This window comes from Diceros bicornis, chromosome 18, assembly GCF_020826845.1.
Source record: "Diceros bicornis minor isolate mBicDic1 chromosome 18, mDicBic1.mat.cur, whole genome shotgun sequence".
In the NCBI taxonomy this organism is placed as follows: Eukaryota; Metazoa; Chordata; class Mammalia; order Perissodactyla; family Rhinocerotidae; genus Diceros; species Diceros bicornis.
In genome coordinates, this window is record NC_080757.1 from 19,549,324 (window position 1) to 19,574,412 (window position 25,089).

General features: G+C 47.0%; 1 protein-coding gene across 3 annotated transcripts in view; it reads left to right on the forward strand.

Moving 5' to 3' along the window:
• NOS2 (nitric oxide synthase 2) overlaps positions 1-25,089 on the forward strand; it is a 112,457-nt gene that overhangs the window by 57,417 nt on the left and 29,951 nt on the right. Inside the window, exons 1-3 of one of the 3 annotated variants that reach the window (XM_058560297.1) lie at positions 16,921-17,281; positions 17,498-17,675; positions 18,835-19,001. In XM_058560297.1, the coding sequence (XP_058416280.1) occupies positions 18,892-19,001 (110 nt within the window). In that variant the 5' untranslated portion in view covers positions 16,921-17,281; positions 17,498-17,675; positions 18,835-18,891. Of the gene's footprint in view, positions 1-16,920; positions 17,282-17,497; positions 17,676-18,834; positions 19,002-25,089 lie in introns of those variants that run through there. The other 2 variants (XM_058560299.1, XM_058560298.1) reach the window with 2 other exon arrangements.

The window sequence follows — 25,089 nt, forward strand, 5'->3', positions numbered from 1 at the left end:
TATAAAAGCCTTAATTGACTATTAATGTACATGAGGGTCCTCCATGCCTTGAAGCCAAGGAGAGCTAAGGAGGGTGGATTGGATCTCAAGCCTATTGTCACTGTCCAAGGAGAGGCTCTGAGCTAAAGGCATGAGGAAAAGAATCCTGTAGGTGAGGAGGACGGGAGACCTCCACCTGCGACCACTGAGTCAGTGGGTTGTGTCTGGGCTACATGTCCTAACCCAGAAGAGTGAAATAGCCCTGCAACTGGAAACCAATGGCACCACCAGAAGGAAAATACAACAGAGGCCTACAGTCTCTGTGTCATCACTTCGCTCATTACTGTTGCTCTTTGTCCCCTGACCCAATGGAATATTGTGGGTCCAACCCCTGGCATGATGTTGCTAAAAACTTGGTGGACAAATATAAATGTCCTGAACATCTGGTGCCAGCACCTTCTAAGAACCCTAAGGAGGCACACTAGCTCCTTGATAAATGCAAAACCCAATGGATGCTTCCTGGGTGTTATCCAATGCTATACATACCAACATGCCAAGACTCTGGTATTATGCTCCAGAGGTCTAGGGGCTTTTCCCAAAGACCCTGTGCATATCACGCCAGTGGAGGCAGACCCTAATCCCAGAGAGGTCTCTTAGGACACCCTGGAAAGGAAAGTGGCCACCTACAAAGAGAACTCACAGTGCTGTCATCCAAAATTTTCTAGTAACAACACATAAGATTAAGGTAACAGGAGAAAAACGAGAAGTAGAAACTGAGATAAAAACTATACCTTAACTGAAATTCAAACCTTTCTGAACAATTTTATGCAGCAGGAAGGTGAGAGGAGAACTCATTGGCTATTGTGAATTTCCTTGTTTGTTTGGAACAGTCTTTGAACTGTTACTCATGGCTGCCAAAATGTATCAACTGGCCAGTATCTCTAAAGACCCTAAAATCCATAAGTTCCTTAAAGATCCATTTGGGCTACGTACTCGTTTCCTCTGAGATACCAAGGATCTTAAGCCTCATCTGCTTTCCTCTGAATGGGGCAGAACCAAGAAACATCCCTCACGAGGCATTCCTGCCACCAAGGGAAAAGCTGACAGGGTTATCAAGGCCTCTAGTGAGGAGGAAGTGGGAAATGAGAAGGCAAAATTCCCTAGAGCCACCGATATTCATACAAGGGCCCTCCTTCTCTTCACTTGGATATTTATTACCTGGCACTGTGCCCACCCTTCCATCACAGTGGTTACTTCTAAGGCTCACAGTAAATGGAAAACATTAAGATGAGGCCCATCTCCTGCTGCTCAAAATTGGCATGGTCCGATGGGTTTATCTTTCCATGACAATAGTGACTCAAGTGACCCCCTCTTCATTTCCAACTCTGAAGAGGCCCCATTTGACTCTGAGTCCAGAGAATTATTTTTACAGGGCGCTCCCCCTGATTCCAGTATGGTACTACTACATTTTATTGGGACTGCCAAAACCATTCAAAAGGCACTGAGCTCCTGGGAGAAAACTTACATTCTTCTCTGTCCCTTGAAGGTATAAATCTTACCATATCTTTGAAATATAAATGCTCCACGAGGTAACTAAAACTCTGCCCACAATCTCCTGAGACTGAAGGGAAAAAAGGGGGTGGGGGAGGCTTTTCAAAATACAAATTCCTATAAAAGCTCTCTTGCCCAAAATCTAGTCCCTAGTCTCCTTAAGATTATTTGTCAAGGAAAAATACAAATCTTAAAAGTCTTCTCCACAAATATTAGTAAAAAGCTTTCGCCATTGGAGTGGGTAACCTTAACTTGTTCTGTCTGCCAGACAAAATTTGAATTCAAATGTAATTTATAAACTAGTGAGTTTTATACTGTTGTACCTGACTCATGGCTAAAATTTTGGGATGGAAGCTATAGAGTCTCTGTTTGTTCTGTCTGTGTGTTTCTGTATGTCTATGGATGTGTGTTATGTATATGTGATTTTTTTCTCTCTCTCTACCTTTGGATGATATTGCCAAAATTAATTTGTAAAATAGTTCTATTTAATTGGCTTTAAAAAAGCACTTATGAATTAACTATTCCTAAAACTCAGAAATATAGCAACTAATCCGAATGTTTTTCAAATTCACATGATCTGACATAATCTTCAGTAAATAAAAGCTAGTTTAAGTTTGTTGGTTTAATTAAAATATGCATGTCTTCAGAGTTATCCACATTAGATATAATGCAGACAGGCAACTTTTATTTTACCTGGGTTTACTATCCAAACAAGTTCATGTTATCTCTGTTCCAAAACTTGTCAGCAAGAAAAATGGCTTGGGTTGATGGCTGACTTTGTCTAATGTCTCATGAAGCTTTCATGAGTAGTCTAAATGTAATTGTTAAGAACAAGTGATTTAAATAGATGTAAGTGGAATAAGAATTTAGGTAAACTTTTCAGTAAGAATTTTGTATTATGGTTTGTCTACTTAAAAACAGTTTCCCAAATCTCTTTGGTAACTTGCAACTTTAGAGTTTTACTAAGTTAAATTAAATGATGGGAAATTCATTGACTATCTAGATCATTTCCAAATGAGATAAAATAGTGAAACATTAATTGCTAAACAAGTCTACCTACTTTTGACCTCTTATTACAGAAGAATTAAAGATATTTGGGTCTCTTAGTAAACATGTCTTGTGCCATGTTAAAAAATTTTGCTATGAGAAAATGTATGTTTCTAGAAATTATGAAATGTATTCATAAATTTGCCAATCTAAAGAATGCTGGTGTAACAGACAGTTGCTTACTTCTTAGTTTTCACTAGAAATTAAGATTTCTAAGGGTTAAGAATTATAATTTATAAATAAGAATTATAATTAATATATGTAACTAAAACTACTAAAAATAATAAGGGAAAGATCTCTGTATGCAAGGAAAGTAGGATGTGTTTTCAGGTAAGAAAGGTATGAGATATGGAAATGCATTTACTTAAAGGAAAAAGAAAGTAAATTTGTCCTAAAGTAAAGCTGGTTATTTTAGAATGGGAAAGAGGAAAATAAAGGACAAAATGGTATAGAAAGTTGGGAGGAGAGAGAGAGAAAGAGAGAATTTTACTATGTATGGTCAAGTTGGCTAAAATTGGATTGCTATTATAGGGGTTTTTAAAATAATCTTTAATATCAATAGTATGCTTATGTAATTTTTTTCCTCTGATAGAAGTATAAAGTTTTCTTGGAGTATTCATCTGCTCCTGATAAGAGATTGTGAAAGGTTTTTCTTTACTTATAAGTAACCTGGCTAGAAAGCAAAGATTTTGTGTTTTATCAAAGTAATTTCCAGGGCTTCATGTTGTTTTAATTGGGTCTTTGATTACTTAAGAAAACTGAGTTTTCTCAATATTCAAAGAGCTAAATATTGCTCACAACTATGTAACCTTCTATATTTTCCTTTAAAAGTTTTTGTCACTTTGGTTAAGTAGATAACTATTGTTTCATAATGATTTGTGAACCAAATTTCCTTGTCAATTGCATATAATGAACGCTCATTAGATCTTTAACCATGGCTATTTTTAAGTCTTTTGTCATTTACAGTTATTGTTTCATTCTGATGCTTTTGCAAAAGTGCTTCATCTTCAGGGAGAGTCATGGAAAGGGCTCTAAGAAGTATGGGTTTCTGATAACTTTCAGATTATACCACTGAACTAGGTTAAGAATTTACAGGACACTGATGGAAAAACTGATGGCTTCCTAAAACTGCTAATCAAAGATCAAAATCAAGAATTAATTACATAGGACAGAATGAACTGATGAGGATGATTATAATTTTTATGAGTTTTTGCTTGAAACATTGCTGGATCTTTAATCATTTGTTTTCCAGATTTAAGGAAACTTTTTTTATCTTAAGCTAGCTATGACTTAGAGCAATTTGGAAAAGTATATCTTTGTGAATAAAAATGAAACAATTACTTTTTCTTGCTACGTGATCTTTCCAGAATTTGGAAACTCTCAGTGAGTATTCTTTTCATGAAAATATAGTTATTTGCGTAAGTTCAATAAGAATCTGTTCTTGTAACAGGACACATTGGAACATTGGTTTTATTACCAAGGCTTTAACTGTAATGTCATATTTGAGAGAGACATACATAGACTTAGATATGAGCAGACAGCTTTAAGGAACTAGGATTGATGTTATGAAACCAATAAAACCCCTTGGAAAAATCAGCCTGGTACCTTGCTTACAGAGTTCCCAGCAACCTTACCAGGTGAGTAAGGAAAGGCACTTCGTGGCAGGCCCAGGCACCTCAGCATATTTTGGGAGACCTCAAAAAGAGACGAAATCCCCCAAATCTACAGGTATTTCAAGCGAAGTGTGATGACAAGTCCTTGACTTGGCTTCTTAGCCTCCAGAGGCTTTTAAAAGTTCAGTCTGAGATTCTTTATGAAAAGTTCCAGCAAAGTAGACTTAAAAGAGTCTATACAGGGCCAGCCCCGGTGGCTTAGTAGTTAAGTTCCCTGTGCTCTGATTTGGCAGCCAAGGTTTGGTTACCAGGTGTGGACCTACACCACTCATCATCGGCCATGATGTGGCAGCAGCTCACATACAAAAAGAGAAGATTGGCAACAGATGTTAGCTCAGGGTGAATCTTCCTCAGCAAAAAAAAAAAAAAAAAAAGAGTCTATGCAGTCAATCACTGTTCTTGCTGTGCCTATGTAAATAACCAATCCAAGTTTTATGAGACTATATTTTACACACAAGTTAGTTTTATTCTGATTATCTCTGATAGAAATGGGGATGATTGTAGAGAGAAAAAAATTATGTTTCAGTAATACACCTTTGTGGATATCAGATTCTAGTCCTGTTAATTGTCTTTAAGATTTTGTTTTCTACCTGTAAACTGGACTGGATACTAAATTCTTCTTGTTTCCTCCAAAATCTGGCTACAACCCTCCAAACTAATGTTTCCAATTTTTTCCCCACCCTTCTGACTTGGAATAATTGAGAACTAAAACTGCCCTTTTCCCAAAGCCATGCAAGCTAAAGTGGGACAGCTTGATATAACCTTCAGAGAAATCACCACAATGGCTCATTTATGGACAATGTTCATATCTGTTGCTCTATAGGCCACTCATGTGCCCTCACTCATCTGAAGATGCTTCGAGCCTGACAGCTAGAAATCTTCTCAACTGGCTGCCTTCAGAACTCAGAAACTGCGATTATAATCTACCCCAATCATTAACCTTTGTTTTTCCTTTTGTTTCCATAGAAATGCCTCTTAACAAATAACCTAAAGCAATACTTGCACCATATAGGCCTAACTTGAGGAACCCACTTGCATCACCACCTGCCGAAATGAGATACAATTTTTTAACTGAACTGACCTATTTTTAGGACTAAATGACTAGTTCAATGAGATATGGAGCAATCTACCAACTCAGGACAAGGTTCAAACCTACTTCTACCAGATGGCCCAAGATGTTAAAATATTTCACAATATTACCCAAATCCTTGAACAGATTCCCAGGGCCAGCCCCCAAGATCATTGACCTATTTTCATGGCTAGACCCTTTCAAGTTTGGGACAATGGCTATGGACTGGATTTCAAACTATTGCCTGTATTATTATTATTATAGGATTTGTTACTATAATCCTATTCAGATGTGTACTTTCTGGGTTACAACGTGCCCTATCCCTGACTTTTAGCACATCAGCTACCCAGGCAGTTAGTGTCCTTACCATGACTCTGATGCCTGGACATCACACCGTGGATTGCAGTGTAAGCCCTGAGAGTTGTTTTGTTTTCTTTTCTGTAATGCAAGTGCCTGACTTAAACGTTGCCAAGGCATCCACTTCAAGCAGGCATCCTCTTCAAAGATGGCGATCTGGAATAAACACATTTCCAGACACAGGACTAGATAGAGAGCCAGGCCACCTCCCCCGACTGAGGCTCCTTTATTTTAGAGACCTTGGTTGATTTCAATAACTCACCATTGGGCCATTCATTTTTTTTTCTTCCCGTGTTTTAAATTCCCACTCTTAAGTTTTAAATTCATCAATGAAGAGTGAGCCCACAAAACCTTAGGCCGCTACCCTCGACCCCATAAAAGGAGAACCCTAGGCCCATGCTCTCTCTCTCTCTCTACCCAAGACCCTTCTGTGTGGTCCCAGGTGTGCTGTGTAATTTCCAAGTCCTATAATTAGTAAACCTTTATTTTTTCAAAGTTCCCTGATAGATTTTGCTGAGGGGCATCTTGCAGTCATAATAAGAACCACAAGGGCTGGTCCAACCACAACATTGGTCATTCATAAGCTGAGACTGGCACACAACACAGGGTACTTTCCAGGATCAACCTCTCCTTCCTCAATCCCAGTAAGACTTTCACTTTCATTTTTACCACAAAATAGGAGATTTCCTCAATAAAGCAATAGTACCCATGTTAGGTTCTGTTACGGAGCTGCAAAAGTACAAGCCTCTCACTCAGGTCCCTTCAGGGAATGAGAGTTATTGGAGAATGCTCTGGGCAATAAGGAAGCTGGAGGCTGGATGACATGACCCAGAGTCACACAGTCTGGGGAGAGTTTGGGACCCCGAATGCAGTTCAGTCCAAGCCTGGGTCTTCCTCACACTGTCTGGCTGGGCTGTCCTGCTCCTCCCGCAGCATCTGCCCTCCGCTCCCCGACTTCAGGGTGCCTGCTTTCTCATGGCTTCTTCTGCCCCTGGCTCCCGCCCTCCACCTTCTCTCTGGGGGTCTTTGGGACGTCTAACCTATTAGCAACCACTGCTCCTCTCTCCGTCTTCAGTTCAAACCCTCGGAGGCAGAGGGCCCAGCAGGCCACCTGCTCTGACACCCAGGAAACCTGTCAGAAATGGCTGGGCCGGAGTAGATGTCGTGGTGCTTCTAGAAGAAATCTTTCCAGATAGGAGTTAAGTATTAATGACAAAACAATTAGTATGGAATTACAGACAGAACAAGGGCCTGTGACAAAGTTGCAATCACAAAGCTACCTATGTTTCTGTGCATTTTCTCCACCTCTCCCAACCCACCACATGCTTCAGTTTTCCCTTCTGGTAAAACTGAGAGCACATATTCTCCCCCAACACACACCTTTCCCTTCTTCATCAGGGTCCATTAGATTATCTGGCAACTTAAACAGCAGCCCTGTGAGATGCATGTCACCACTGTCCCCATGTTACATGGAACCAGGGAACCAGCTCACCAGGAGTCACTCAGATGAGCTAAGAATCCCTGAAGCGGGCCTGGCTCTAAAGGGACTCCTGGCCTTTCTAAGTGGTGGTGACAACCTCTGCCCAGGTTGCCATAAACCAGGCGCTCAACTCTGAGCACACCCCAGAGGGCAGGTAGAGCCATGAGCAAGAAGCCATCGATACCACCAGCCCAGTCACTTCAGCAATTTATTTTAATCCTCTCCTCTTTCTCTCCTGACCTTTAAACTGCCCCAAACAACAGATTACTTAGGTGACATAGAAGCTACCCAACAGAGCGCTCACTTTATACGGTCAGGGACAGTAAATACGGATCATTGTTCTTATGACACCCCACTCCTGTGCCCGGAGCAGATGCGGCTACTTTCTCCTACTGAGCCCCTTAAAATACAGAACCTTAATGTCCTTCTCACTGCGAGGCTCTGAGTAACCATCACTTATCTATTAAGGGTGGCACGACAGATAAAACCCATTTGCCGTCCTTGCTTTTGGAATCTGGAGAGCCCTTCTGTGAGGTTGGCCCACGGACCTGCAGTTGAGTTCAAACCAGCACCACTCAGATGCCCTGACCCCCACCCCCCCGCCACCCTCCAGGGACCTAAGTAGGAGGCTCAGGGATCCAGACGGCAGGAGCGGTGCTTGAGGACACCAATGGCTGGGAGGAAATTCCCCTCTGAGGCCTGTGATAATCCTCCCCGGATTGTCTGTGACCTCCACCCACTCAGTGGACAGCTGCTTGCCCCTGCTGCAGTTTTCTGCCATATATGAACCTCTTGCCTGTCTTTCTCCCTTTCCCCCACCCTTTCCACCGCCTGTCTCTTCTCAAGCTCTTTTCTGGTAGTTAATTAGTCAAGTGACATTTATGCACATATTGGACGGACTTCTGAGAAAACAGACTGGAGAAAGGAACACCTACTAAAAGCTGCGCCCTGTGCAGGCAATTTATGTACATTCCCTCATCTGACAGTCGTCCCACAGGCTGGGGTTTGTTATTCCCATTTCACAGAAGCAGAAACTGAGGCCCAGAGGGGTTACAGGCCTTGCCCCATCCAGAAAGGGGCTCTGTTGAGAGCCTCTCCATGGGCCTAGGGGTGTCCAGGCCACCTGCACGCTTTTGAGGCACCCAAGACTGAGGCAGACTGGGTGTCTGAGCCACTGCCGAGGGCAGGCTGCAGAGTGCTGCATCTCCACTCGGTGCAGGCCCCCAGCAAGTGGGGAGCAGTCTCTCCCACCAAAATCAGGGCTCGGAGCTCAGGGACTGGCATCCCCGTCTACATGTCCATCCATCCGTTCATTGGCTACTTACCCATTCATTCATCAAGAGTCCATTGACCACTGCACACCCACTAGGAAGTTATAACAGAAAAGATAGGCAATAACAAGTGTTGGCGAGGATGTGGAGAAATTGGAACACTCATACACTACTAGTGGGAGTCTAAAATGGAGCAGCCACTTTGGAAAATAGTCTGGCAGTTCCTCAAATGATTAAACATAAATTTACTCTATAACCCAGCAATTCCACTCTTATGTATATACTCAAGAGAATTGGAAATATCTGTTCACACAAAAACCTGTACTCAAATGTTCATAGCAGCATTTTTCATAACATCCAAACAGCAGAAACAGCCCAAATGTCCATCAACAATTGGATAAACAACAAATGAATAAACAAAATGTGGTATATCCATACAATGGAATATTATTTGGTCAGAAAAAGGAATTAAGTACTGATATATGCTATAACATAGATGAACCTTGAAAATATTATGCTAAGTGAAATAAGCCAGACACAAAAAGCCACATATTGCATGATTTCATTTATATGAAGTGTCCAGAATTGGCAAATCCATAGATACAAAAGGCAGCCTAGTGGTTGCCTGGGGCTGGGAGGAGGAGGAAATGGGCAGTGACTGCTAGTGGGTGTGGGGTTTCCTTTGGGTGTGATGGAAATGTTCTGGAATTAGATAGCAGTGATGATTGCACAATCTTGTGAATATACTAAAAACCACTGAATTATATACTTTAAAAGGGTGAATTTTATGGTATGTGAATTATATCTTAATTTAAAAAATTTTATTGAGCACCTACTGTGTACCATGCATGGTGCTGGTGCTACAGAGATCTGTGAGACATGGGCTTGGCCTTGGGGAAATTGTGTCTAGTAAAGGAGACAGATAAGTGAGCCAACAATTAAAACAGTGGGATCAGTGTTGAGCTGGAGGGAAACCCCAGGGAGCTTGGAGATGGAGGGTCAGGTGAACCTTCTAGAGATGACAATACCATGAAGTGGAGCAGACTTTGAAGGGGAGTAGAGTTAGGCAGGGAAAGAGGCGAGGCAGGGAACTGTGTGGAAGGGTATTCTGGACAGAGAGAACAGTGCGTGCAAAGGCGTGGCTGCCTGGGAGCTCCTGGAGAAGGGGGAGAGTCCTGAGGTGGGGGCCAGGATGAGGCAGGAGAGGTGCAGGTATCTGACGCTCAAGCCCAATTCCCTCCTACGTAACGCAGGTGCCTCTCTCACAGGCTCAGCAGCCATGGGCGGGAGGAAACAAAGCATTTCATCTAGTTGGGGACTGTCAACCTCCTCTGAGAGCACTGCTCCAGGTTCCGATTGACATAGATAGCAAACAAACCGCGTGGTCCCCACCCCCCACCCCGACCACAGTCCTACATGGAAAATACAGAGACAGGCAAAGAAGTAAAAAACGATCCCTCATTTCCACTACTCTTAATATTTTAGTATTTTTTTATCACAGTTTTTTTTTTCCCTATGCCTTTATTTTACACGGTGGGGAGTCATTTTGCACTATAAGCTGATGTTTTTCTATTGGTATCATAAACATTATTCCTTGTCATAAAAACTTCTTAACATACTTCATTTCTTTGACTATGCAATGGTCCACCATAAAGCTGGACCCTAAAGCTGAACCAGCATCCCTTTCTCGAATGATGATCACTTAGGTTGTTTGTGACTCTCATATGCAACGATGCTCTGAACATCTTTGTGCACCAAGTGGCCAGAGTCTGGAGTCGGAGGTGCCAGTTATTGCTGATTCTGCTTTTTGGTGTGCACTCTGCTTGGGAAGGGGACTCTCCTGAGAGCACCAGAGACAAGACACACATGAGGTGGGGAGACTCAGAAAGCCCAGGTATCAGAGCTGGAAAGGCTCCAGAGAACCTTAATTGAGAAAATAGAGGGCTCACATGGCCCAACCAAAGATGCACAGATATCTAGGGAAGGATCCAAGAGGGTGTGCTTTGCTGGTGTGAAGGCATTTAGAACTTCTTGCACCACATCCAACATCCTCAGAGGCTGAAGTTGGGACGAAAGTGACCAAACACTTCTCTTCCTCCTCGGTTTACCTAACCCTAACCCTCCTGTCACAGTACAGCCTGCGCTCTGCCCACATCCCTGGTTCCAGTGCAGCCTGTGAATTCCAAGTGCCCGCATCTACATCTCTGGGCCTGAGGGCTTTTCCAGAACCACGGAAGGCCGCTCTGCCCACAGCAGGCCCTGGGGAGTTAAATCCTACTGGGAACAGCCTCAATCAGTGATGCTATGGAATTGCTGGACAAACAGCCAGCGGCCTTTCCCCTCAGGTGGAACCACTCTGAGGCCTGAGTTCTACCCTACTTCCTAAGTTCTCTGTAGGGTTCAACTCCAGTGGCCCGTTGTGGTAGCTGGCCAATTAGCGCACCCTTGTTGGCTGCCTGCCTTCCTCCATGCCTCTACTGACGTCACCTGAATGTCCCAAATACACTACAGTTGGCCCTCCATATCTGCGGGTACCACATCCACAGATAGAAAGGCCTACGATGGTTGCATCTGCACCGAACACGTACAGACTTTTTTCCCTCGTCATTATTCCCTAAACAATAGAGTATAACGACTATTTATAACGACTAATTACTATAGTATTTACATTGTGTCAGTTATTATAGGCACTCTAGAGATGATTTAAAGTATACAGGAGGATGTTCGTAGATTATATGCAAATACTATGCCATTTTATATAAGGAACTTGAGCATCTTTGAATTTTGGTATCTGCAGGGGGTCTTGGAACCAATCCCTCACGGATACGGATGCCTGACTGTACTTGCACCTGAATTTTTGACCCTTGTGCTGCCACACCTCAGCATTGCGTGGATGCTACTCTATATATAAATCCACAACCTAGGAAGCAGCATGGAAGGGCAGAGACGGGAAGATGTTCTGGGAAGTGCTGATGAGAAATCAGGTCCTTACAGAAATTTCCTGGTTGCAACGCCCTGGTCAGGTCCTCACTCACCATGCCGGCCCTGCCGGTAAAGTGGCAGGCCTGCACCAGCTAGCGTGAGTCACACTCCGGGGACTCAGCAAGCAAGACCATCCATTTCCTAGTCCACCCTGGGTCCGTCCACCCCAGGTGACCACCGGGGCATTTCCAGCAAAAATCCCTCTGCTTCTGTCATCTCCAAGTCACTCTAGGTGATACAAACCAGGGGAGACCTTAGCCGCTGCAATTTGTGTGACTCATGCCCTCCAGTGGTCAGTCAACAAATGACATGGGGCTCAGGGGCTGGGGGCCTGTCTGAGACCTAAGGCCTTGGGGTGTCAGAACTGGGAGGATCCTCAGAAAGCCTCTTCCCAAGGCGTTCCTTTGATAGGTGAGAGGAGGGAAGCCTAGTCGGGACGTGTGACTTGCCACAGGTCACACACAGGCACAAATACAGAGAAAGAGCCAAATTCGAACGCCCTCTAGTACACTTTATTGTAGTTGCTTGAGTCCTACCTCCATAATTTTTGTCACATCTGCATGCCACCTCTATTATTATTTGCTTAAATATTTTTCATTAAATAGATTCCTTTTTAATTTAAATGTATTTCTAAAATAAATTTTTATCATTTTCCACAAGTGGAAAACCAGTAAATTGCCACAGACAGTAACCACATCAATAAATACCTCAACTATGAAAATAAAAAAATGTTATTCCAGGTACCATCCCAAATTCCCTCTGGATTGCCTTACGCACATTGACCACACTTTGGGAAACCCATCATTTGACCGAAAAGAGGCCCGAGTTCACCCAGATATGGACCTTGCCTTCAGCATCATCAGTAAGGACATCTACTGAGCGCCTACAGTGTGCAGAGTACTGAGGTTATACGGTGGGGGGAGACCGGACATATAACAGCCACGTCACCATCCACAGGGGGGTGATACCAGAAGCCTGGGAAAGGAGGAGAAGGGCCTAGATGAGTACGAGGAAGTTTGGGGCCCTGCTGGACTGAAGAAGGGGTGAGCCAAGATGAATTGTTGTGAGACTCGAGGATGAGATACTCTTGGCCTCAGTTTCCCCATTTGCTAGGAAGGGAACTACTAGTATCTATTGAGTGCTTGGCACTTTAAAGAGAGGCTCTCACTTTATCCTCAGGAAAAGCCTACAAAGAAGCTCTGACTCATTTGTTTTTGCAGTTAGAGAAACTGAGGTAGGGGAGGCGTTTAAGGGATTTGGCCCAGTTCACCGGGCTGAGCCGGGGTTGGACACAGTCCAGTCTGATCTCACGACCCTCTCTGTACAGGGTGGTGGAGGTAAGCCCGCTGGCTGCAGGCCTTGCAGAAACGTCATCATGTGGCAATCAGCCGTCACAGAGCTTGCCTGCGGCGGTCTGGCTGCCTGGCCCAGCTGAGCTGGGGGGCTGCTCTGAAATCCTCCTGGCCACCCCGAGGGCAGGGACACGATCTCCACGCCAGCCCTGCGGCTCACCATGACAACCACACGTTGACGATGCCTTGCTGCTTTCTTTACTCCTCCTGGGACACCAGGTGCCGGTGGTGCTGAGCCGGAGCTTCCTGGACCAGAGCGGGAAGTCCCTGTGTCCAGGGAGATACGGCATCCCCGCTGTGGAGAGCGGACACTAACGCCCTCATTTAGAAGCTATGGAGGTTGAGGCTTTTCCTCTGGCCAGAGAGGCCCTCCTCTCTCTCCTCACCCATCTAAGCCCTTCTGTCCTTTAAGCTCCCCTCTCGCCTAAAGGGTTTCAGCCTCCTTGAGCACCCTCCTCCCCCCGCCCTGAACGTCTGGTGCCCTTGGCATCTGAGAAGCCCAGCCAAGAGCTTCATAGAGCACTGGAGTCAGCACAGAGCCCCTCCACGGAGACCTAGCCGGCTTTGGAGCTGGGAGGACACAGGTCTGCATTTCTGGCTGTCCAGTGTTGATCCGTGGGTCCTTGAGCCACTGGGCCACCTCTCTGAGCCTCAGTGCCCCACCTGTCAAATGGGAAGAATGACACTTTCATTGCAGGGTTGGCACGAGTTTGGGTAAAGTGCCTCATACGTAGTAAGTGCACAGATCCTCCATGCAATCAATATTTGAGCGCCTACTGTATACCCAAGAATATAGCAATAAGTGTGACAGACAGTGCCCTGTCCTCACAGAGCTTAGGGTACAGTGAAGGGTGGCCCTCCTTCCCCTATTGTTATGCATAGGCTGGGAGTGAGGAGGACAAGGGCTGTGTCTTTGGGATCACCCCTTTGCCCACCATCGTGCTGAGTCTTGCCTAACAGGAACCCCATAAACACATGCATAGGAAGAACCCGCCTTGGGAGTCTGACAGTTCTAGGTTCAAATCTCAGCTCTGCCCCTTACTCCCTGGGTGACTCAGGCAAGTCACTTTCCCTCTCTGAACTGTAGATTCCTCCTCTGTAAATTAGAAATAACAGTAGCTCCCTCAAAGAGCTGGTGAGAGGATTCTGTGGGGACTTCTGTGAAGCAGGGGCACACGACAGGGACTCCTCTCCTCCTTCCTGGGGGCCCCGTGCCAGCCTTGTGTTGTGCAGAGCTGGCACCATTCTGAATACTAGAACATTCAACCCCAGGAAATCCTCAGCTCTTAGCTTGGCCTCAGTTTCCCACCCTCTTCCTGCTACTTCTTGGCCTTGCCCCCGGGGTGTGGGCACACGCAGTGAAATGGGCATGTGCACAGGGGCATGCCAAGTGGGGAGTCGTCTGGAACCCAGCAAGGACCCTGGTCTCAGACCCGGGCCAAGCCTCAGCTCTGCCCCTTATGAGCTGAGCGACATTGGGTTGGTTGCCCAACCTTTCTGTGTCCCCATTTCCTTACTTGTGAAATTGGCATAATAATAGTACCTTCACGGAGGGCTGCTGGAGGATTGGTTGAGAGGATGAAAGGGAAGCTCAGGCCCAGCTGTAGTTAGGGAGCAAGGGCTCGATCCGTGGTAGCTGTCATTATTCTTATCATGGAGAATTATTATTCCCGGAGGGTGGGCCAGGAAAAGACTCCAAGAGAGGCAGTGGGGTGTGGCGCAGGAGCCTTGCTCCTGGGTCTGCGTCCTGGCTCTACTCCTTGCAAGGGGTCGCAGGTTGGGGGTGGAGGTAGGGAGGGGGACTCCAGCCTGCAAGCTGGAACTCCAGGGTTTTAGCCTCTCCACTGCCTGCCTGTGTGATCTCGGAAAAGTCATTTGACTTCACTGAGCCTCATTTTCCCCCTCTATAAAATGGGGCTGGTCAGAACACCCACCTCACAGGCTGTTGTGTGATAAACACACAACACAACAATTAAACAGTTGACAATTTAATCACCTCGCTTAGTAAGTGTTCTCTCTGATCATTGTTCTTGTGGAAAGAGCTTCCAGGATGCTAAGTCCCGAGGGCCTCCTGGGGCTGAACCATCTCCACAATCCAGCGTAGGGACAGATCCACTTTATCTGATGGAAAATCAGTCCCAGAAACTCGAGGCTGAGAAATTCCAGTGCTGGTTGCTATTTGTGTGGCGCCCGGGACGACGTGCCAGTGATGAAGGGAGGGGGGCATTTCTCCACAGCAGCCTCAGAACCTCCATCCCCACCCCCTGGGGGCCCACCTGGACCCAGCCTGCCCTGCAAGGTACATTTTGATTTCTCCACGGCAGCGTTCACCTGCTGCATCCGTCATCAGAAGAGGCCCAGGAATGCAGCCTGTTGGGTGAGCAGGGCCAAGGGTGAGGCAGCCACGCAGGCTCAGAAAGCCACAGGACATGCAGAGAGGGAGATCCATGACAGCCTCCAGGATGGGGGTCAGTGCTGGACCCTGCAGACTAGAGCTCTGGGGTGGACAGCGGGCCCACTGTTTGTCCCCATTCAGAGACTGCCTGCTGTGTGACCATGGTGAATCTCTTAACCTCTCTGTGTGTCACAATACTTACTGCTGTTTTTACTCCCCTCCTCACTGTTCGCCAGGTAAAAGAGTATTGGATAGTGGTGATGGTTACACACGACTCTGTGAATAGACTAAAAACTGCTGAAGTGTACACTTTAAAATAGTCAAAATGGTGAATTTTATGTTATGTAAGTTTTATCCCAACTAAAAAAAAAAAAATAAATGAATGTAATGTTACAGAGAGAAAGAGAATTGGGAATTTAAAAGCAAATGTTTGTGGTGGAGTGCCAACCCATCTGAGGACAGGTACTATGGAAGGCAGGTCATGTCATCTGCTTATTTTTTGTGAAAAAGTAAATTATTATTCTCTGACCGACAGCAGGGACCAAAAATTCTTACTTGGCTGCCTTTTTGCTCCATAGCTCAAAGCGTTTTCATGTGTCTCATTTACTCACTTTGTCTTGCCCACCATTTGTCAGGTGAAAATTTGGGCTAACAACAAGATAACGAGGACATGGAGATACTCCCCAGGGCCTGCATTTGGGAGCGGTCCTCTTCATTGTGGGTGGGAGCATCTAAGAGAGCCAGGGCACCAGCCTCAAGGAAGAGCAGTGCACACACATCCTCGGATTTCACTGCCCAGGCATCCAAAGCCCAACATGTTTGACAAATCAAATAACTGAATAATTGTATTTTCTGAAGCAAAACCAACCAGGTGTTCTGATGCCAATAGATGGGATTCTAGGGGATTCCATGAATGCCAAGTAATAGTATCCCCCTCGTAGGGTTGTTGGAGGAGTTAAAGGAGTTAAGACATGTGTTTGCTGCAGGTATAGCCAGAATATGTGGAAGCAGTTACAGGGAATAGAAGTTAGGGTGAGGCAAACTCCTAATCATCCCTCAAAACCCTGCCCTGGTGTCCTCTCCCCTGAACCTTCCCTGAGCAATGCAGATTCAGCTACTTCAGCCATGCCCTCCCTCCATCACTGCAGGTATCACCCTGTACTGTAATTATCCATTCTTTTCTCTGAGCTTTGCACTCCCTGAGCCCTGGAACTCTGCATCCTTCCTTAAGCAGTATTGATTTCCCTGAACTGAACTGGCTCAAGCCTGAAAGAAGGATGGCTTTGATATGTTGAAATTCATTGCAGTCTACCCTTATTTTTCCTTCCTTCCTTCCTTCCTTCCTTCATTCATTCATTCACTCAACAAATGTCTCTGAGCTCCTATTTTGTCTTTTTTGTGACTCAGTTTGTCTATAGTAGACAAATTCAATCCATTATAATGCTGCATTTAATTTGGGAAAAATAGGAAGAAAAGGAACGGATGGTGACAGCGATGTGTTAGGACGGTGAGACCAGGAGTGGTTTTTCTCCCTCCATTTGTGACCCCTCCCTAACAGAGTTGTTATTTTCCTTCCATAACGGAACAATTCATACCATACAAGAATACCGTATTTGAAGAACTAAAATAAACAGAATTATAAGAAATTATAATTTTCTGTATCAGAAGTTATAATTTCTGTTATAAGAAAGGAATTTTTTCCCTGTAGAAAATTCTACCTGCCGTTCTACCATAGGTTACTTAGAGCTGAAGGGTGGGACGTTGGTGACACCAAATCTGAGCGGTCTCTCTGTGCCAGTGGCTTTCCTTCCCTTCCAAAAACCTCAAGCTCAATATTTCAGGGGCCTGTTTGGAACGCTGGCATCACCCAGCATCACTGGCCTTTTGTAACCTGGGCATTTTCCGGTGTGTTCCATACTGTCAATATTCCACAGCTTCCTGGACTCCTGCCACAAACTAGAAAACTGAGAGGCTGGACAGGAATTAACCAGAGAGCTCCCCACTGAGGAAAAAAAAAAAAAATCCCCCAGATGCTGAAAGGGTGGCCGTGTGGCTCCGTGATGACTCTTTTATCTGACCCACCACCCTGCTGATGAGCTGCCCTTGGCCCCGGGACCAGGAAGAGGTGAGTTTACTGGGGATGCACTGCCCGGAGTGATGTAACAGCAGGATCAAGTCACCCACAGGCCAGGCGTCCCAGTCATAAATTAGCTAACTGTACACCCAGCCGGGACACTCCCTTTGGAAACAAAAAAGAGACCTTTATGCAAAAACGGCTCCCTGCATAGCATGGGGTGTGTATAAATACTTCTGAGCTGCCAGTGCGATCATAACTTTGCAGTGAGTTGAAGACGGAGGCTCTCCGGCCCCAGAGAACTCAGCGTCGCTGGTTTGAAACCTCTCAGCCACCCTTAGCGAGGGGACCAGGCAGTTATAGGCTGTCCTGCAGTTCTCAAGGAGCGGGTCTACCCCCAGTTTGCCTGTCCACACCCTGCAGAGGCAGTGCAGCCAGCTGCGAGGTGAGTTATCTTCATTTCTGGGGAAGCTGCTGTTTTCAGAGGGTTTTGCTTCTTCCTGTTTGGGAAGGCTCAGAAAATTGTGAGAATTTTCCACCTAGAAATAAACTGGGAGAATGTCTAAGACACACCAACTTGAGCCTTGGCCATTTGAACAGCGCATCTTGTTCAGATATTTTTTTCTGCAAAATTTGCTGTGATTGTTACATTTCAGTGAAAAACTTTCTGGAAAATTCAGACTGGAGAGTGGGGAGTAATCTGCTAAGAATTTTTTTTTAATATAGATTATCCTGTCCAGTTCTTATAACATGCAACTCTCCCCTCCCAAACAAATTCTGTTAAGAGGGATATTATTAAGCCCATTTTATGGATGAAGAAATGAGTGTCAGTTGAATAACTGGATCCAGGTCATGTATCCAGCAGAGCCAGGATTTGAACCTAGATCCAGGGGCTCTGAGTTTCTTATAAGGGCCCCATCACCAACCACCCTGTCTCCCAGTGCAAAGGGTTTTCCCGTTGAGGAGGTGGGCTGGGGGCAAGCCCAGACTAGACACAGGCCTCCACTTAGCTCTCGTTTTTTTGCCTTCTTTAAAAAAGATGATCTCAAATCTTGAGTGGAGTGCGCCGTCCCCTCCTGAATAATAAAAAAGGAACAGGTGGGAGCGTCGATAATAATTGCAAAATCTTAAAAGAAAAGCAGCTATAACTTGAGTGCTTTCTACAATGACAGGCATAAAATGACAGTCGCTAATAAGAGCTGCTGGAAGCGGTCTTGCAGGGCCAGACCGACTCACCCACGTTTCAGTGGCCAGGGGCTCCTCCCTACCCCGCCTCGGGTCAGCAGTGAAGCCGCCCGGGTCACGTGGGCCATCAGGTTCCATTAAGGAGGCTCGCAGGGCATGCGCTTTGTTCTTGTGGAGCTATGGCTCCAGGCTTTCCCTTTAGATTGTTATGTGGCTGTGTAGAATTAAAGTCTGTGTCCACAGGATCCCCAAATCCAAACCCAAAATAGGAACAGAGGTTGCAAAGCATCGATGAAGTGGCTGTTCAAGACCTATGTTAACTTTTGTACTGATTCTTTAGTAAACTAACCGTATTGAGAAGGCCCATCTCTGTAAACTCTTCCTCAACCTTCCGTCGTTATCTCCTTCTCCTTCCTCAGGTAAAGAATCTCTGAGTTTAAATCCAGAGAAGTGACCTGCTTTGCAAAGCCACAGAGATGGCCTGTCCCTGGAAGTTTCTGTTCAAGGCCAGATCCAACCAGTATGACTTGACTGAGGAAACAGACCTCAACAACAATGTGTGGAAAACCATCCAGGCTCCCTCCAGGTAAGCTTTGCCTTGCTGCCACCTCCTGCTGCTATCCTCTCGGCTTCCATCCCTCACTCTGTGCCGCCAGCTCAGACCTCTTCTCTCTGCTCCTGGCTTCTCACTGGACGTCTGATCTCGCCAGTTGCTTCTTGGATGTCCCTGTTGGAATCTCATGCAGCCCCTGTTTATTGGGCACCTCACTGCACCTGACACTACGTGAAGAAGGAAGGGACAGGGCCCCGTCCTGGCCCTCAAGGAGCTTGGAATCTCTGGGGGAAGAATATGGGAAGGCAATATGCAATACCTGACTTGAGAAGGGGAGGCAGTAGATCCCAGTGGTTAGAACTGGGAGGCATCCTGGCTGACGTCCATTCTGATTCGCCAGTGAGAATGCCTCACCAGTAATAACCACGAGATGAGATCTGTTTGAATGTCAACCTGCTGAAGAATACCAGGATGTTAGACAAACCGTGTCCACGCCCTGTGCTGTGCTGCTCTGGCTGGCCCTGGGCTGTCTCTCACTGGCTGTGTGGTCTAGAGCCAGTTAACCTCTCTGAGCCTCAGGTGTTCTCATCTGCAGTATGCGGACACCAATGGGAACCACCTCATAGCATGCTGAGGGTGAAATGAGAGCGTGCATGTTAAGCACTTAGCCGTGTGCCCATACAGAGCAGGTGTCAATACACATTCAGGTTTATTATTTATACCACTCTGTGCCAGGGCTATACAGGGCACTTCACACACCTTGCCTCTTAACCAGCCTCCATGGCAGCTCTGTGAAGTGTGAGTTATTGTCTCATTCAACAGATGAGGAAATAGAAGCTCTAAGAGGAAAGCGACTTCCCCCGTCACATGCTGGATAATTACAGAGTTGGAATTTGAACCCCTCACTTGTAGGAGAAGCAAGCTTGAGGCAGAACTGGGAGAACTAGTCAGCTAACCAACCAGTTTGCGGACAGGCTTCTAGAGCATGCTAGGAGAGTTTGTAGCCTTGGAGAGGAGGATGAGGCTTGCTCAGGCAGAAGGACAGGTCCATCTGCAATAACATGAAACCACAAATCGAACTAAAGCCCCAGTCCACTCAGGGCCACCTCACAGTGCCACAGCCCCAGAGGAGCCTCTCCCGGGGACCACAGTGGGCAGGGCGTTCCCTGGAGGTGGCAGCAGAGGTGGCAGTAAAGCAGCAGGGTGAAGAGCATGGGCTTGGGGATGAGCAGGTGGCTTTGCCATTTAACAGCCCTGTGGCCTTTGGCAAGTGCCCTAGCCTCTGAGCCTCAGTTTCCCCATCTGTAAGAAGGAGGTAGTAATGCCTAATGAATTTTCACATGTAAACAACTTGGCACCGTGCCTGGCAGAGAGCAAGTACCCAAGAAACGGCATCTGTGGCGGGCGTCGTCACTGTTGTTGCTGCCGGCAGCTAGGTCAAGGTCGAGCAGTTTTAGACAGTCCCTCTAAGGGCTTCACTTAGAAGAGTGGGTAGAATGTGGGGAGGGGAAGAGAAGTGGTGAAGACACTTCAGGAAGGGGGATGGTGGGCAAAGACTCAGAGACAGAAGCAAGCATGGCTGAGCTTGGGCCTGGGGTGGGGTGGGGGCCTTGGGTAGGGGGCTGGGATAGCAGAGGCAAGGCGAGAGCGTGGAGGGCTTGAATGCAGAGTAGGGGATTTGGGCTTGCTCTGCTTGGTATCAGGGAGCCATTGTAGATCCTTGAGCAAGACAGGCCAGGTAGGGTGTGAGGGTTGAACTGGAGGAGAGAACGTTTAAAACCAGACAGTCTGGGCTGTGGTGACTGAGGCGGCCCAGAGACCAAGAGATGAGAATGCAGGGTTGGACAGCCTCTGATGTCCTCCTGGTGCTTCAGATGCAAATGCTGCAGGCTGACAGTGGCTTCACAGCTCCTCCCAGGATCTTGGGAGGGCTTGAACCCCAGGAATCTGCTTTGACTCTTCTCGGTCACCAAGTCACAAATCCCTTCCTTTTCTTCACCTCACTGCTGCAGCCCCTGCCAGCTGGCCTCCCCACCTGCAGTCCCCAACACTGGCTCTGACCTCTTGCTCCAACTTGACTCCCAGCAAGTCATGCTCCTGCTCTAGAGTCTGCAGTAGCTCCCCACTGCCTGTCACCACACTGAGGCTTGACTGCAGAGTTCTTCTACATGATCACCCTTTCTGGACAGAGTCCAGCCCACCTGCACAGCCCAGTCTTCCTCAGTTTCCCCAGTGCCGTACAGAGCACATTCCTCCTTCGACCCATCCAGGTGCAATCCATCCCCTATCTTTCAGCATCATCCTGATCCCCTCCTCCCCTGGCCCCTACAGTGTGGCCTACAGCCTTTATCCTTGAATCCCACACCCTTTAACGGCATGGGCAGTTATTCCTGACTTGTGTTTTTGGACTGTTCTGGAGACCTGAGCTCAGACCCCAGGTGGGGCCCTGAGCTGTAGGTTGACCTAAGGCAAACCAGCTAACTTGACCCATCTTTTTAAGCTGGAGGGAGCTGGTGGAAGTGCTCAAATCAGATCTTAGAGGTGGTGGAGAGAAAATATCACACATTAATCCATTTAACCCTCCTAACAGTCCGCGAGGAAGGAACTTTTGTTATCCTCCTACTGTAGCGATGAGGACACTGAAGGCTAGAAAGTTAAAGTAATTTTTCAGACCTCACAGTTGGCAAATGACAGAGCTGGAGTCAAATCTGGCAGCCTGGCTCATAGCCGCTACACTGGGTTGCCACACTTGCCTTCCTGGGCATGTTCCAGTCCGTTAACAATTATTGCAGAGGGCTCCTCACCTGGCACTGGGCTGGGTGTCAATGTCAATGAAGTCCTTCTGTTTATTAATGTAGTAAATTGAGCCATTTATTAATTGTGTACACAGCAGCTAAAAATAACAGATAACGTTTATAAAGTCCTCATTACTGTGTCGGTTGCGAGATAGAAACTATTGTTATCCTTATTTTACAAGGGTGAATGACTTACTCAATGTCAATATCCGGAAAGGGGTAGAGCTGAGGTTTGAACCAAAGCCAAACTCACAACCTCTCCCCTATACAGGCTCTTCTTGAGGGCCCACTCTGCGCTGGGCTGGGAGGGACAGAGGAAAGAGCCCCAGTTCCTGCCATGGGGGGGGCCGGGGGGAGGAAACGATGCCTTCCTCTCCATGCACTCAGGAGTACACGGAGAATGCGATGTTAAAGGGCTCTATAAATTGGGGTGGTGGGGTGGGACAGAGAGGTAGACACGAGGTTACAGGCCATGTGGGTGCATTAGCATCTCTTCTGGGGATACTGTGGGGGTGCCTGGCCTGGCTGTAGTGTGGGGAGGAGTGGGGTGGGAGAAAGCTTTCAGGAGGAGGTAGGCCCAGCTGGGCGGCAACCTACAGTTAGGGGGGTGGGGCGGGGGAGGATGTTACTGGAGGAGGAAGCAGCAGCACAAAGGGGATTTTATCCTGAAAGTAGTGGGAGCCAATTAATATATTTTGATTTTAAAAAGTAATTTTCAAATCCAGTCAGGTGTAACAAGACCAAGAACCTATTATATGTGACTAATGATTTTATATGTTATGTAAACAAATGATTAGGGAATGAACATAGTGTGTGTGGATGTGCGTGTGTGTGTTTTAGAGACAAAAGCAAATCTTAGATGAAGATATGTGGATTTTGGAACAAAGTCGAGCTGGGTTGCAGTTGGCTCGGGATAAATATATACCCTCCTCATTCCACTGTAATTTGAGTTTGGGAATAAATATGCTGGAATATGTCCAGGAGGGCTCCCGTAGTCTGAGGTCGAGGGCTGCTGCCCTGTCCCTAGGAGTTATCCTGCTCCCCGTGTCCGGAGCAATGCACAGATGGAACAAAGCCGTCAGGCTCTGTGCCTTCGTAGCAAGGACCAGAAGCCTGGAAGGGACCTGAGGGGGCTCCTGGTCCAGTTGCCCCACTCTGTCTCTCCCACTGAAAGTCACCCCCGGCCCTGCACTTTCTTTGGCTTCCTTCCTGGAATCACACTGAACGTGCAGAAAAGAAATAGCATTCCCTGGGGCAGCCAGTAAGGTGAGAGAGCTTGGGCGTGGACCTGGGGCTGCTGTTTGGCCTTGAGCAAGATCTTTAACCTCTCTGGGTCCCGGGCTTCCTTCTCCATAAAGTTGGGATAACAATATAGAATTGCCTTCTTAAGTGGATTTAGTAAAGGGTGGATGAAATAACAGAGAGGAAAGTTTGCTTTGTAAACTATAAAGCACCGTACAATAGAAGTTATTGTTATGATCATTATTGTTATTTCATGGGGAATAACAAACACCAGGCCGGGTGTACTTGCTCCGCAGTCTTCGCCCAGAGAAAGTCCAGTGGCAGACAAAAGGCAGACTTCCCTGTGGACCATTGGGTGTGGGGGTCCCGGGACGACCGGAGGAAAGCGCATGCAGGGGGCAAGGCGCGCCCGGGCGGGACCAGGTGGCCGCCTGCGGAGCCAGCACTCTGGCCCTTGGCCGGGTGCGGGATGAAGCCGAATCCGGTCCGCTTCTCCGGCTCGCTCCGCCCCGGGGCGGGGGCTGCGGGGTCGGGCGGCGATAAAGCGGCCGGCTCGGCGCGCGGAGCGGGGCGCCCCCGGAGCAGCGCCCGCGCCGGGACCATGCGCGAGGGGCTGAGCGCGGCGTGCGAGGCCGCCCGGCCCCGACTCTGCCGGCTCCTCCGCAGGATCCTCCGGCCACAGACCACCTGCGGCCGCCGCCGAGCCAGGTACTCCCGCGGGCCGGGGTCCGCCCTGGGTGGGAGGCGCGAGGCTCCGCGCTGGGACCGGGCTCGAACTGCGCGCGGCGCTCACTCTCTCTGAGCCGCGGTTTTCCGTGAAAACATGAGGGTTGGAATATTCGCTCTGTAGGATTCCGATGAGAACTTAAATATTTTCCTCGTTCAGAATGCATAAGAGGTTGCAATTCAATAGCCACAAAGACCCAGAGAAGCCCCACATGCTCCCATGAGAGGCATCTATGCAGGCTGGAGTAGGAATTGTGGATGTTTCAGCACTTGGGAGCTTTCTAGATTTTTCAGCACCGGGTCGGCTACACCCTTTAGGACAGATATGCTTAAGAAAGCAAAGAGATTCTTGTTTTACGAATAAGATCCATTTCCCAGAGTGCCTCCTCGCTCCTCACCCTTGGTGTATGGAGAGGTGGGCCATTGTAGAGGAGTGGTGGCCGCAGGGAAATGGGGCCCCAGACGAGCCACAGACCGCAGCTCTGACCTCAGTCTCCTGGGTCACTCAGGGCTTGTGGATAGTTGTGGGTCCAAGCAAGCGGCACACTCCAGCACTCCTGTTGATGACAGGTCCTTCAAGGTCCTCCGTTCCCAGGAAGGACCAAGCACAGCTGTGGGTTTAGCCAAATTGCATGAGTGCCTGGAGAGACGATGCAATAATTTGGCAATAAGTATCCAGATCCTTAATACACTCACCTGGCTTCTGGTCACCCTATCTCCAGCAGCTGGCCCAAAGAAACCCACTAACTGGGACTGTGTGTAGCTTTGTTATTCATTTTTCAAATTAAAAAAATGTTCCCAATTATAAAAGGAATTCATGGTCACTGTAAAAAGTTGGAAAATGCAGACAAGTGTAAAGAAAAATTCAAATTACCCATGATCTTATCACTTAATGCAAGTCACTGGTAACATTCACTGGCATTTCCCCCAAGGGGTTTTCTATGCTTTTGTACACACACATGCACGCACGCACGCACGTACACGCAGAGCCAGCATCAGACCATGTATACAGTTTGACGCATTATTTATGATAGTGGAGAAACTGGACACAACCTAAATATCCAGCCATAGGTGATGGGCTAGAGCTCACTATGGTCCCATCTGTATAGTGGATTTTCAGGGAGCTTTTTAATATTTGGGGGCAATAGTTATGTTAAGTATACCAAGCCATTGTTTCTCAATCTAAACATTACTGTAGACCATAAGCTTCTCAAATTCTCCAGTTCTCTGGCCAGAAGTAAGTGAGAGGAAGCAAAAACAAACAGAGTGGGGTTGGGGTGAGGGGTGATGATGCTGAGGACCCCAGACTCAAAACACCTTCCTATTTAAGCAGCCTCATGATGACCATTCAGCCATGG